At 33.7% G+C, this 12,129-nt stretch overlaps 2 protein-coding genes across 7 annotated transcripts; both read right to left on the bottom strand.

Annotated features, from left to right (window-relative positions):
- LOC129312690 (uncharacterized) lies at positions 1–3,732 on the bottom strand. 3 transcript variants are annotated; one of them, XM_054955367.1, is made up of 3 exons: positions 3,470–3,732; positions 859–927; positions 1–405 (listed from the first exon to the last, which is right to left on the bottom strand). In XM_054955367.1, exons 1-3 carry the CDS (start codon positions 3,702–3,704, stop codon positions 362–364), a joined length of 348 nt encoding a protein of 115 aa, XP_054811342.1. In that variant the 5' UTR covers positions 3,705–3,732; the 3' UTR covers positions 1–361. The 3 variants fall into 3 exon arrangements, 1 of the variants encoding a protein (XP_054811342.1); XR_008593676.1 differs by lacking the exon at positions 859–927 and having other exon boundaries at positions 3,377–3,732; XR_008593677.1 differs by lacking the exon at positions 859–927.
- A 4,185-nt stretch (positions 3,733–7,917) lies between these two features.
- On the bottom strand, positions 7,918–11,448 carry LOC129312687 (AP2-like ethylene-responsive transcription factor PLT1). Of its 4 annotated transcripts, none has more exons than XM_054955363.1 (10): positions 11,153–11,448; positions 10,875–11,059; positions 10,276–10,660; positions 10,046–10,128; positions 9,881–9,889; positions 9,702–9,790; positions 9,539–9,612; positions 9,326–9,376; positions 9,108–9,184; positions 7,918–9,024 (listed from the first exon to the last, which is right to left on the bottom strand). In XM_054955363.1, exons 2-10 carry the CDS (start codon positions 11,020–11,022, stop codon positions 8,294–8,296), a joined length of 1,647 nt encoding a protein of 548 aa, XP_054811338.1. In that variant the 5' UTR covers positions 11,023–11,059; positions 11,153–11,448; the 3' UTR covers positions 7,918–8,293. The 4 variants fall into 4 exon arrangements, with proteins under 4 accessions (XP_054811338.1, XP_054811335.1, XP_054811334.1 ...); XM_054955360.1 differs by having other exon boundaries at positions 10,875–11,047; XM_054955359.1 differs by having other exon boundaries at positions 10,875–11,053; positions 11,153–11,447.
- Positions 11,449–12,129: the final 681 nt, after the last annotated feature.

Here is a 12,129-nt window from a genome sequence, read left to right as displayed (position 1 = left end):
TTTTTACCTCCCACATGCCATTAGGCTAAATCACATTTGTCCATCCTTATACTCCCAACAAGTAAACTAAATCACATTTGTCCATCCTTATACTCCCAACAAGTAAAATAAACAATTTAGTCAATTTTCAACACAAGCCAGTTATTTGGCCTTATAATCATGCCATTTTAACCAATCCAAAGTAAACCAAATATTAAAATTACAGTCATCCAAATTGTACCAAAAATAGAAATAGTTTGAAAGGCATGATTACATTTATATATTCATATAATTGACAATAAACAAAAAGCCCTAATATTGGCAATATAACACATTATAAATCATAAATTAAATACCCAAAAGAGACAGTGGATCTATACCACTAAGCCTCTGGGACTCCTCCACGTGTCACTCGTGGCTCTTCTCCTGAAAATTGTTAACCACATAATGAGACTCAAAAGTCCCAGTAACCAAAGCCAATTTATGATAGTGTATACAAACAGTTAAGTGTGTGCTTACTAAGTGAGAATTAAAAATAATATAATTCCAACAAATATAAGAAATATTATAATACACACAAACAACCATCCTTATATCCCTCCATTAACCTCGAGCCGTAGCCCTCACTCGGTGCTAAATTACCCGGCCAAAGGTAGATTAGCCCGAGCCCTTACAAGCCACCTATTGAGCTCCAATAGGGGCGTACCACGTGGCACATAAATACAACAATAATAGCAAGTCTCCCAACACCTCCCACAATAATTAAACAAATTCATAATAATATTGCACAATTATACAATATTACAAAATTCATAATTTTCTCAATAATCACCCAATTAACAAGAAGTAACACTAATCATAAATTAAAAGCATGGTTACCTTGTGGCTTTTTCAATAAATTATTCCTTAAAATTTCTCTCTCACCACAATCTTCACCAGTAATACAATCTACAAATAACATATTATTTATAAATATTAGTTTCAATTTTTGAAACTAATAAAATAATTCTAATAATAGAATTAAAAATATAACATAATTCCTAATCTCAATCTTAATACAAATCTATAGTTAATACTATTAAGTATAATTTTTAACTCCTCTTTTAATTATCAATAAACATTAATAATCTAAAAATCAACTTCTAAACTAATTTCTATTATCAAAATTTTTTTTTATTTCATAAATTCGTACCTAAAATACTCAAAAATTAAAAATTAAGTCTCTAGCTTAGAATCATAATCCTATAACCATAATAATTCATTTCTCATCCCAAATAATCATCTAAACCTCAATAAATCAACATATATTTTCAGATCTAGTTTAGAATTTGATCCATAAGCCACAGATTCAAAGATCATCAATAAATTTATACTCTAGAACATTTATTATACTACTGACAACCTCAAAAACATATTTATTCAACATAAATTCATCCCTCTTTCAGATCTTAAATTTTCTACCACTACAAACTCAGAAACTAAAGAAGAAGGATGACTAAGAAAAATTTTTAGAACACTTACTTAGTCTTGAAAAGCTTAAAATCACACCCTAAATATCCTATTAAAAACTCTTACCTTAAAAATTTAGATATTTCGCACCGGCAACTCGCTTCTCTCCGCCTCAGCTCGCGCGCAGAATGAATGAGGAAATGAAGGAAGGTGAGTTTTTATAAAAATTCAGTGGGTCCCACACATTTTTTTTTATTATTATTTCTTCTTCTCTCTCTTCCCCCCCTTTTTTTTTATTATTATTTTATACTTACTATTCATGCGGCGCCGAAAGCAAATTCGTTTTCTCTTCTTCTTCCTTTTTTTTTTTGTTTTGGCATACCTTTTTCCCTTTTTTTTTTATATAATAATAATTTAATAATTAATTTTTTTAATTAATTTTTTTAATAATTTATTTATTTTATTTTTTTTAAATTTAGAATTATATCCTAAATTAGATTTAATAATCATTTTCTACTAATTTTCTTACCTCTAAATATTATTATTATTTTTTTTAAAAAAAATTTCTATTAACCTAAATTAACTATTAAAATTTAAATTGGGATGTTACAATTATTCCACTACTCTTCACCAGTTACAACTTCAAGAGTTAAAGCTTTATAATTAATTGGGCTCAAAAAGCTTTATAATTAACAAAATATTCAACATTTGAAATAGTGCTATATGAAATATATTTAAGAAAAAAATAATATTTCAATGAAAAGAAATTTGTTAGCAAATTTATTGAGATGTTATCCACTTATTTAAAGTAATCCCAACATTAAAATTTACCTCTTTAACATTCCTCACAAGGTTTATTTCTGAAATGTCTAATATAATAATAATTGAACCTCTAAAATTTTGTAACATCCATACTTATTTTCATTCTAATTATATTATACCAGTCTTTTAGTTTTCATTCTAAAGAAATTTACATCCTCCACTTTCCAATCTAGTGCGCAAATCATAATAATTCACTAACACATTTTAACTAAACAATAATATTGTTTACATTTGCACTCTTCCCACAACATTATAACTTGAAACCATGAAATTCTATTTATTATATTTGAAGGTTTAAATGAATACAATAAGCTATAAGTCCAAAATAAATAATTAAATAAAACAGTGTCCGTTGAGTCCATAGCACCTCCTAACACTTGCGTGTAAATAAAGTTCTTGATTTCAAGTTCCTATATAATTTCTATGCAAATATTTAGTCAACAATTCATTACTCATACTTAGTTATTCAATTAAATCCAAACAATTTCTCTTCCCACATTTCATCAAAACATCTTATATGCATTCTAAAATTAAATTATACATGAATACTAAAATTTATAAATTGTCAACCATACAATCCTCAAGCGTCAACAAGTTCTTTATAAAAATTTTTAAGTTCAATTTGATCACAAGATTCAACTTCCCATGAGAACAAAACATAATTCTAAATTTAAATGTTAGTCCTCAATACAACTATAATCAATTTGAATAATTTAATGTTGCTCCAAACATAATCATTTATATCACAATTTCTTCATAATATTATAGCCGTAACTAATTACTCCATTGAGACATGATTCTCTTTCAAACCTTATATCAAACACTTTGTGTGCACAACTCTTGAACCATTCAATAAATCTATTTCAGCTTCAATCTTTTAACCAACAAATTTCATGCATTCATAATTAAATTCATCAGCCTTTTTCGACCCAATTCCCCATCAAAAATCAATTTAAGTTCAGAAAAATCCAATTCCAAACAACATATTTACAGCCAAATAGGTAAACAAGGAAGACTAATATATATGTCTAACAAAGACCATCAGGGACAAAGAAAGGAAGGACCAAAGCCCCTTAAAATCAGATGCACACATTTATAGCAAAGAGGAAGAGAAACTTAAGCTTACATAATCAGCATCCAAAAGAGAAGAGGAACGACGATGCTTTATCACCATCACACCAAACAACAGCACTAAATGAAACAAAGAAGGAAGACTCACAAACCAAGCGGCAACTGACAGCAACGATGAACTGTGTTTCTTCACACAGGTACATTGACATCAGATCGGACAGAGCATCAAACAGAGTAGGGGAAGCTGCAGATCGAACATGGGGGAAGAAGAAGAATGTCCGACACACCCCACAACCAGTATAGAGGAGGAAGAGAACCTCCAGCAATGGTAGACGAGTGTACCAAGGTCGTCGGCAACAACAAGACTGACGGAGGGAAGGCATAATGGAGGGAAAGACCAAGCTCGCTCACTCTGGCTTAGTTCTCGAACCCTCTAAGAATGAGAAGGAGAAGGAAATAAAATGTGATATGCCTTTTTTTTTTTTTGTTCTAATCTTTTGATTTTTTTAACAAAGGTCATGACAATAATTTTATAAAGGCTAAAACAAAAATGAAAGCAAAGGTGCTCAGAGGATTCGAACACGTGATCTTTGGATGCACATTACTTGCAGTTGCCAGGTAAGTCAGCTCCAAAATTTATAAATATAGACTTAAATTACCTTACCATAAATTTTAATTGCCTTGAATTTCTGAGTTATTACAAAATCTATCATTAAATTTATAAAAATTGATCAAAATGTGATGATATCCTATATCTATCACTAATTCATTGCTAATTTATGTAATTAGTGATAGATTTCAATCTATGACAAAATTTTCATTACTAATATCTATAACTAGTGATGGATTTCCAATCCATCACTAAATGGTTATCACTAATTAATTTTAATTTTTCTAGTAATGTTTAAAACCTACAACTTAAAACCAATCTATACATTCAGTTAGCCAAAATGCAATGTAATTTAATCAAATCAAAATCAAATAAATTGTAAAATATTTACAATTTCATTTAACATTCAATATCCAAATAAGTTCAATCTTTCTTGCAATTCAACCACACCTATCCTAAATTCACTCTTTCGATGGATTATTGTCATGAAAATCTAACATGAACAATCCTCAATGTTGTCTAATTTCTTGGACCTTTGATTGAGGAAATGGAGATGGATAGTTGTGCATCTAAAAAAGATTAAAGACAAAGAAATTAACTTAGCAATTCTAAGTAAATAAAAAATAGTTTACACCTCTAAAATTAGATTCACCCTTTAGATGAACTTAGTCAAGCAAGCTGTAATAATATTGTATACATGTCTTAATACATAAAAGTTACACAAGTTGGAAGGGGGTTGATGACGGCTTTTTAAAATAATACAACATTGTTAAAACTATATTTAAATGAAGCTCTATCATCAAAATTATATAAAATAAAAACATGTATTTACTTTTGATGTTATCTATGTATAATCTTTGACATTACATGGGGCCTTGCACAACATGACTCGTTGGGCAATCCTCATAGCCTTATTATTAACACTTCATGTTTAGTAACTCAATCACAAAAAATAATATATTGTGAAAACACACTTACTACTCATGTGACTTCTTCATTGCCAAATTGAGTTTATAATGCAAAAAACATAAAAAGATGATAAAATTGCTCTTCCTTAAAAAATTGTCAATTGCCAATGTGTACATTGAAAAAATAAAGTTGCATACAATGCTTAATGGCCTCAAGCATCCTTTACCAGCACTCCACCAGCGTGCAAAAAATAAATCAATCATGCAGTTACAACAATTTAATTCACAATAATTCAATATTAAAAAGTAGGAAGCAAGCATGCTAACATGATTTATGTAGGTTAAAGGCATGCTAACACCATGAAAATCATATAAACCAACACTAACAATATAAAACAAAATCATATAAACCAACACTAACAATTTCAATCAATCATAGCCAATATATATACTTTCAAGAAGTATGCTAACAAGTTTGACTTAATTTAGATAGAGTTTTCTCTAAAAGTTAGACTTCTCAAAAGTTGTTCAATTGCAAAGTGTTTAATTTTTGTACCTAGGATCAATCACATCTTGCAAATTTAGAGTTCAAAATTGTAAAATTAATCATGCTCTAAAATTTGAACTTGCCACATCATAAACAATCTTCAGACATCATACAACACCACAATCTAAGCTTTTATGGGCAATAATTTAAGCTCACGGTTTTTAGAAATTCTCCCTAATTAATATTTTGACCTAGTAATGGAATAAAGCAATCGATTCAATGCAAGACTTGAAGTTTTTTTAAATTGTTAATAACACAAAAATTCATATTTACAACCATTATTCCATTATTTCATATTCAAAGACAAAGTTCAAAAATTCAAGTACTCAATTCTAAGATAAAATTATATAATCCAAGAAGCATTTTGTGCAAGAAATGAACTAAACAAAAAAAAAAAGAACGAATACAATACAAGGAAGCCAGAATTAGAGAAACACAGCGAGAAAGTCATAAAATCATGGATTACCCAATTCAAGAAAAAATCATGGCACGACCTGCAAAACACGAGCTTAGAACTCAAAAAGTAAAAAGCAAAAATTAGAAGAAAAAATACTGGGCAGTAGCTGAGCACATGAATAACATGAGCATGAGGGTTTGAAGCTTTGGTTTTAATGCATGAGCATGGGATTCAGGGTTTGAAGCTCTGGGTTTATAGGTTTTCAAATTTTTCATTTCAAACGAACTTAAAGACAAATAACAAAGGGAAAAGATGAAGAACATGAGCACGAGAATTGATTTTGGGTTAGGGCATGAGCGCGGAACAAGACAAATAACTGATTTTGAGTGGTGATGAATTGATTCTGGGTAGTCGTTTACGTTGCGCACTTTCAGGTGCGAATGGTAATGAACTGATAGAAGAGGGTTTTCTGAAATTTAAAAGCATATCTAAACAGGTGTGTGTGTACATATTAGAAAAAAAAAATTTAAAAAAAATTTAAACACATCTAAACCAGTTACATAGTTATGTTAAAAACAATTTAAAAAAATTAAAAATTAATACATGAACCTATTATATTTAATAACCAGTTTAAATGTCTCTCCAAAAATTTTAAAAAATTCAAAATACAATAAATAAATAAACCTGTTATATATTATAATCGATTTAGATATTAATTTTTAAACCTGTTATACAAGGAACTGATTTATATATCATTTCAGTCTCCTATTTATTTATAACATTAACATGGCCTTCACTTTTAAAATCATATACATATGAATTGGTTTAGAAATGAGGGTTTAAAAAGGCTATTTTGTCAGTGTTTTATGCAGGCCATTTAATGACTAAATAAATCATAGCAAAATGAATATAAGCATAACAAACTCAACAATAATATGACTTGGAAATTTGAAATGTGAGAAGTTAGGAATTGTGACATATCGTATATGAAACATAGTGTCGCATTACAACATTTATCGACATATCGACGTTTCAAGCATTGAATCCATAAATGATAAATAAAATGTTCATACCACGTTGCTTCTTCGTTTATCCGTCTCGTTTTAACCATTCCCCAATAGTTCATTGCCATGGCTGGGATCTTTGAAAATAACGCGTCCGAATAATTAGGTATTGAAACGGACTTACGTGCCGTGCCGTGCACCAACACATTCCATGCATATTTCAGCTCTTAAAATTTTTTCTTTTTATTTCCAATGTTTATTGCAGAATGAATATAGCTTAAACTACACCAATTGAGGCTTCTCCTGTAATATTTATATTCGTATATACTGATGAAATCCTTTAATGATTTTTCTACAACTGCGTCATATAGAATGCATATTTTGATATTTTCATGTAAAATCAAGTAACTCGATCTCTCTCTCTCTCTCTCTCTCTCTCTCTCTCTCTGTCTCGTGTATATTCTCCCCTCAACTGATTCTATTCGTTACGTTGTGATGATCTGAATTTAAAACAATGGAGACATATGTAGGTCGAAAGATTCACACATACCCCAGAAGGTCTAATTTGGCGAGCTCATCGAATATTTTTCAGCCTAAATCAAATAAATCATCCTGGAAACTATATCCGGCAATAAAGGCATGGTTTCTTAATTAAATTAATTGTCCAAATTAATCAAAACAATAAACCTTTAATATGGTTGCTTTGAGAGAATGTATGTTAAGAGGCACAAATAAACTTTTAAACAAGTAGAAGAATAAAATTAAAAAACGAATTAACTATATATAAAACTAAGATAACATAGAACTTACCTTTCAAATTAAGCCGTGCAGTGATTTTGGCGGTACATCAGGGCTTATTAATGAAAAATTGGTTACTTTGCTGAAAAGGCCCGTGTATCCTGACCATTTTATGAAGAATATATATATATATATATATATATATCCAAGAGAAAGTATTAACTATTACCAGCTAAAATGAACAACTGATATTTGTTAACCTCATAATAACCTCTCACAGATAGGAAGAGCAAAAATGCTGGGTTTCTCTAATAATAAATTCTGACAAATATTCATCTTTACTTCTTTCGACTAATTAATTTCAATGTATCTACCAAGAGTACGCGAAGAGGTTCTGCAACTAAAAAAATATAACGAAGATTATAATTTAAGCCGTTATAGAATGTGAGCCGTCTGCATACAAAATTTGGGTGATAGTTCATACCCATATATTGCACGACTGACCCATCCCTGCTTGTCGTATATAAGTCAGTGCTTGGCTACCAAGAGACCTAAATCAAGCGAAAGACTGCAACTTGGTACAATACCAGATTGAAGATCATTGCGTCCTCCCCGGTCATCTCGTTCAAAATAAATTCCTATTTTTCATAATTTCTTCCGGTCGCGAGAATGATAAGAAACTAAGAGTTAAAAAAAAAAAAATTGGCAAAAGAAGAAAAGTGTCTGGTAGTTAATGAGGTTGGACCCGTCCTCCACTCCCCTCACGAATCAGTCATTCCACATAGTAAAGAGAGCAGCATTTGATCCCTGCATGGACTCCGACGGCCAGCCGCCGTAAGCCCCAGACGGCATGTTGTAATTCTCAACCTTCACCAGCGCCAGCTCCTCCGCAGATCCCCCCGACGTCGTATTGGAAGCCATCCCCATAAACCCTCCTCCACTGTAACTCCCACTAGACCCTCCATCATTGTCCATCACAGAAGAAGAACAAGAACCCATGTTCATCAAACCCTGAAGCAGAGCCGGGTGGTTCTGAAGATAGCTATTGTACAATTGAGCGTTGTTGCTCGGTGATTGGTGAAAGTTATAGCTGGAAGAACCGGTTTGGTGGTGCAACTGAAGCTGGGTCTGGATATAACTGGGATGATGAAGTGACGAGTACTGAGATATCTCCTGGTTCTGCAGGCTTAACAATGGCTGCGTCTGATCCAACTGCATCAGTGGGTAGGCTTGTAGTTGCAGCCTGCTAGAGCTGCTTCCGCTGCCGCTGCCGTATTGAAAGCTCGATCCCAGTGCTATCATTTCCTCTCTTTTTCTCGAACATTCCAGAGCTTGAGCTTCCTTCAGTCGTTTTGCAGCTCCTCCTCCGATTGGAAGCGTGTTGCTTTCAAGTATGGCTTTCACGTCGTACCGGCTCATGTCGAAGTTTGTCACTGCGTTTAGCCCTCTGAACTTGATCGCCGCTATGTCGTATGCTTCTGCAGCTTCTTCCTCAGTACCTGGAATTCATTCAGATCATATTCAAATTTCTTGTATTCCAATGTGTGTTATGTCCATGCAACTTTCATAAATGGTGGCTTACTGAAAGTTCCCAAGTAAAGATCTTTGTTTCCCGCAACTCTACCGATCCTTGCCTGCCATCTACCGTGTTGGTGATGCCTGCAATAAAATGTTGCACAAGTTACTACCAGGTCAAAAATAAAAACAAAACAGGGAAAACCAAAAAAAAAAAAAAGGACGAGATATATAGTAAGGAATGACACAAAAAGCCCGAAGGCACAATTGGATGCATTATCGTACCTGGTGACACCGCGATACATTGACGCACCCCTAGAGAACCCACTGCTCTTCCTGGAAAGTATAACCAACACAAGTTGAATTAGTTAGCGACGTCGAAAAACACCACGTCGATATGGGCACGGTACGTAACGGAAGAAAAAAAAAATACTGCCAATTATATTATTGACTGACTAATAATTAATTAGTCAGTGCATGCTAATTGCTAGCTTTCACCTTCGTATGGCGGCCACAAATTCTTGTCTTGTCATGTGTTTCATGTCCTCCAATTCCTTCTCATAGTTACTGATCTGCAACATCACCAAAAAGCCTCTTTTAAACCTGATCGAGTACTAGTATGCTGGAACCTCTCTACAAAGTGGGGTTATTTACAACTTACTGGAAAGTTGGTAGTTGTGGATGTTCCCCAGTACTTTAGTGCCGCTAAATCATAGGCCCTAGCTGCTTTCTCTTCTTTGTCATACCCACCTGCCAAAAAGGGGCGAACACTTGTTTGTGTAAATTATTCCCAAGCTAGGTAAAAAGTTTGAAAATAATTGGCAAGGGAGACACACTTACCCAAATATACTACAAGAACTCGACCGATCAGAAACAAGACAGCCAAAGAGAACAAAAGGAACAATCAAAATGTTAGCTTAAAATGGAAATGGTTAGCTATAAATTTCAAATTAGGGTGAAGGAAAGAATGAAGAAACATTAGAAGCTGTTTGGATATGTATTTACCTTGGCGTCCCTTTCGTGATTGTCCTTCCCTTCTACAACTATTATCCCAAAGATGAGCCTCGTACCTTCCGGTCCATCTATGTCTACATATAGTTTTTGTCATAGTTACGCTCACCGCCACCAGCAACAAAATAAGTATTCCAGCAAGTACATTTAAATTTGTAGTTTTGCGCTACACAGTAGATTATTGATCGAACCAAACAATTAAAGTAGAACTAACAAGATGCTACCTGGTTACACCTCGATAGATTGATGTTCTCTGACCGAATGTATCTAAAGTTCTTCTAGGCGCAGCAGCTTCGACAGCAGTATTAGTACTATTGTCACCACTAGTTTCACAGGTAGAATCCTTGCCGCTACCCATGGATAATGTCAAAGACTGCAGGTTAGTGTTAGCATTGTTTTCTTGATACTCGAAGTTCCCAGATGTGGCCACCACTGAGCTTTGCATCGGCACCAGACTGCTGTTTGTGAATAGGTAACCCGAATCATTTGACTGAATTTCATTAAAGGCTGTAAGATCCGACTGATTCTCAGACTTCCCCACTCCTAGAAAATCTGCTACCTTCGGAACTTCATTGACATTGCTGCCGTGTGTATTCATCAGATTCCAATCTGCTCATTCAAATAATATGTGGCGAAAAAATCCAACTTAGAGAGAGAGAGAGAGAGAGAGAGAAGAGAAGAAGAAGAAGAAGAAAAACAGGTCGACTTCCACACTGATTGCAGTTCGCTCTAGTTGAAACAAGTTATCTGAACTCTAAATTATCTATTCAACCCTAAAGAAGAGAGAGATAAATAGAGAGAGAGAGAGAGAGGAGGGCATTACCGTGGTTTTGGAATGGGTTTTCCATGGAATCATTGACTAAGCCAAGAGAAAACTGATGGGATTGAGAGGCTTGGAGTTGTGGAGGTAGGGAAGACTGAGTAGGGGAAAGAGGGAAGGAAAGCCAGTTGTTTGAGTTCATTGAGCCCATAGCTTCAGGAAAAATCAAGAATCACCTGCATCTAGAACTTGAAATATTGAGATCAGATATGGAAGTAATAAGAAAGGAATCAAAGCAAGTGATGAGAAGAGAGTAGAGGGTCGAGAGTTGAACAGTTTACCCGGGGGGGCAGAGGGAGAAGGGTTTGAAGCAGTGAAAGCGAAAGCCTTAGTTTCTTTTGTGTTTCAAACTTCGAAATTTTGAAGCTTAAGATAAAGGAGGAGTGGGAGGGGGCTGAAAAGAAAAGAAAACATTTTGAAGAGAGGCACATAATATTTAAAGGGCACCCCTCTCTCCTATGCCTCTATCCTATCTCTCAGTAACAATTTAATTAAACCATCAGGCTACTGTGCCAACCTTTTTTCAGTGGTCATTTTTGGACTCGGACGCTTTTCCCATCGGTTCCCAAGATTCAAAAAACAAAGTTATAATCTGCCCACAATGATTATTAAATAATATTTACGTTGGAGGATATTTATAAAGGAGGACACGAGTGTCATGCTAAACTATGACTCGAACCCCTTCAGTCTTTGTACAGAGACAAACCCACCATTCCAACTGGAAAAATCCAATCTCTCTCTCTCTCTCTCTCTTCCCCCACTTGGGTGCATTGGAACTCACGTCCTCGTTCCGTGAAATAAATGACTCCCGAAGGCCCAGCATTCCCACACTCTGCAAATCATCTCCCACTCTTAGAATCCACTCTATACGTAAAGTTAGACTGCCGACCTCTCCCCCCACCCCCCAAAACCAAAAAAAAAAAAAAAAAAAAAAACTTCTCTCTTTCTCCCTCTCCCCATATTTATGTACCAGTATATGCGCGCGCGCGCGCCATACATATTCTAGCGTCTGCATTAAACTAATTAAGGCTATCCCTTTGATTAAAAATCTTCCTTTTTGTTTTTTTATTTTGTATCTAGTTAGTATATTTTATCTTCCTACGTACTACAATAATTAATATCATATCATTTTCACTCACCATGAAATATATCTATCCATCATCATCATCAAATTAAGACAATAGTAGACCACGTATTAAGTTAATTAAAATTTTTTATGACTGAACATACAATCGTTTAAGAAGGCAAAAAGTAATCA

Source organism: Prosopis cineraria, unplaced genomic scaffold (genome assembly GCF_029017545.1).
Source record: "Prosopis cineraria cultivar Desert tree isolate PC_DT_omini unplaced genomic scaffold, ASM2901754v1 PC6, whole genome shotgun sequence".
In the NCBI taxonomy this organism is placed as follows: domain Eukaryota; kingdom Viridiplantae; phylum Streptophyta; class Magnoliopsida; order Fabales; family Fabaceae; genus Prosopis; species Prosopis cineraria.
Note: the sequence above shows the minus strand (reverse complement) of the source record. Positions and strands in the feature narration are given on the sequence as shown.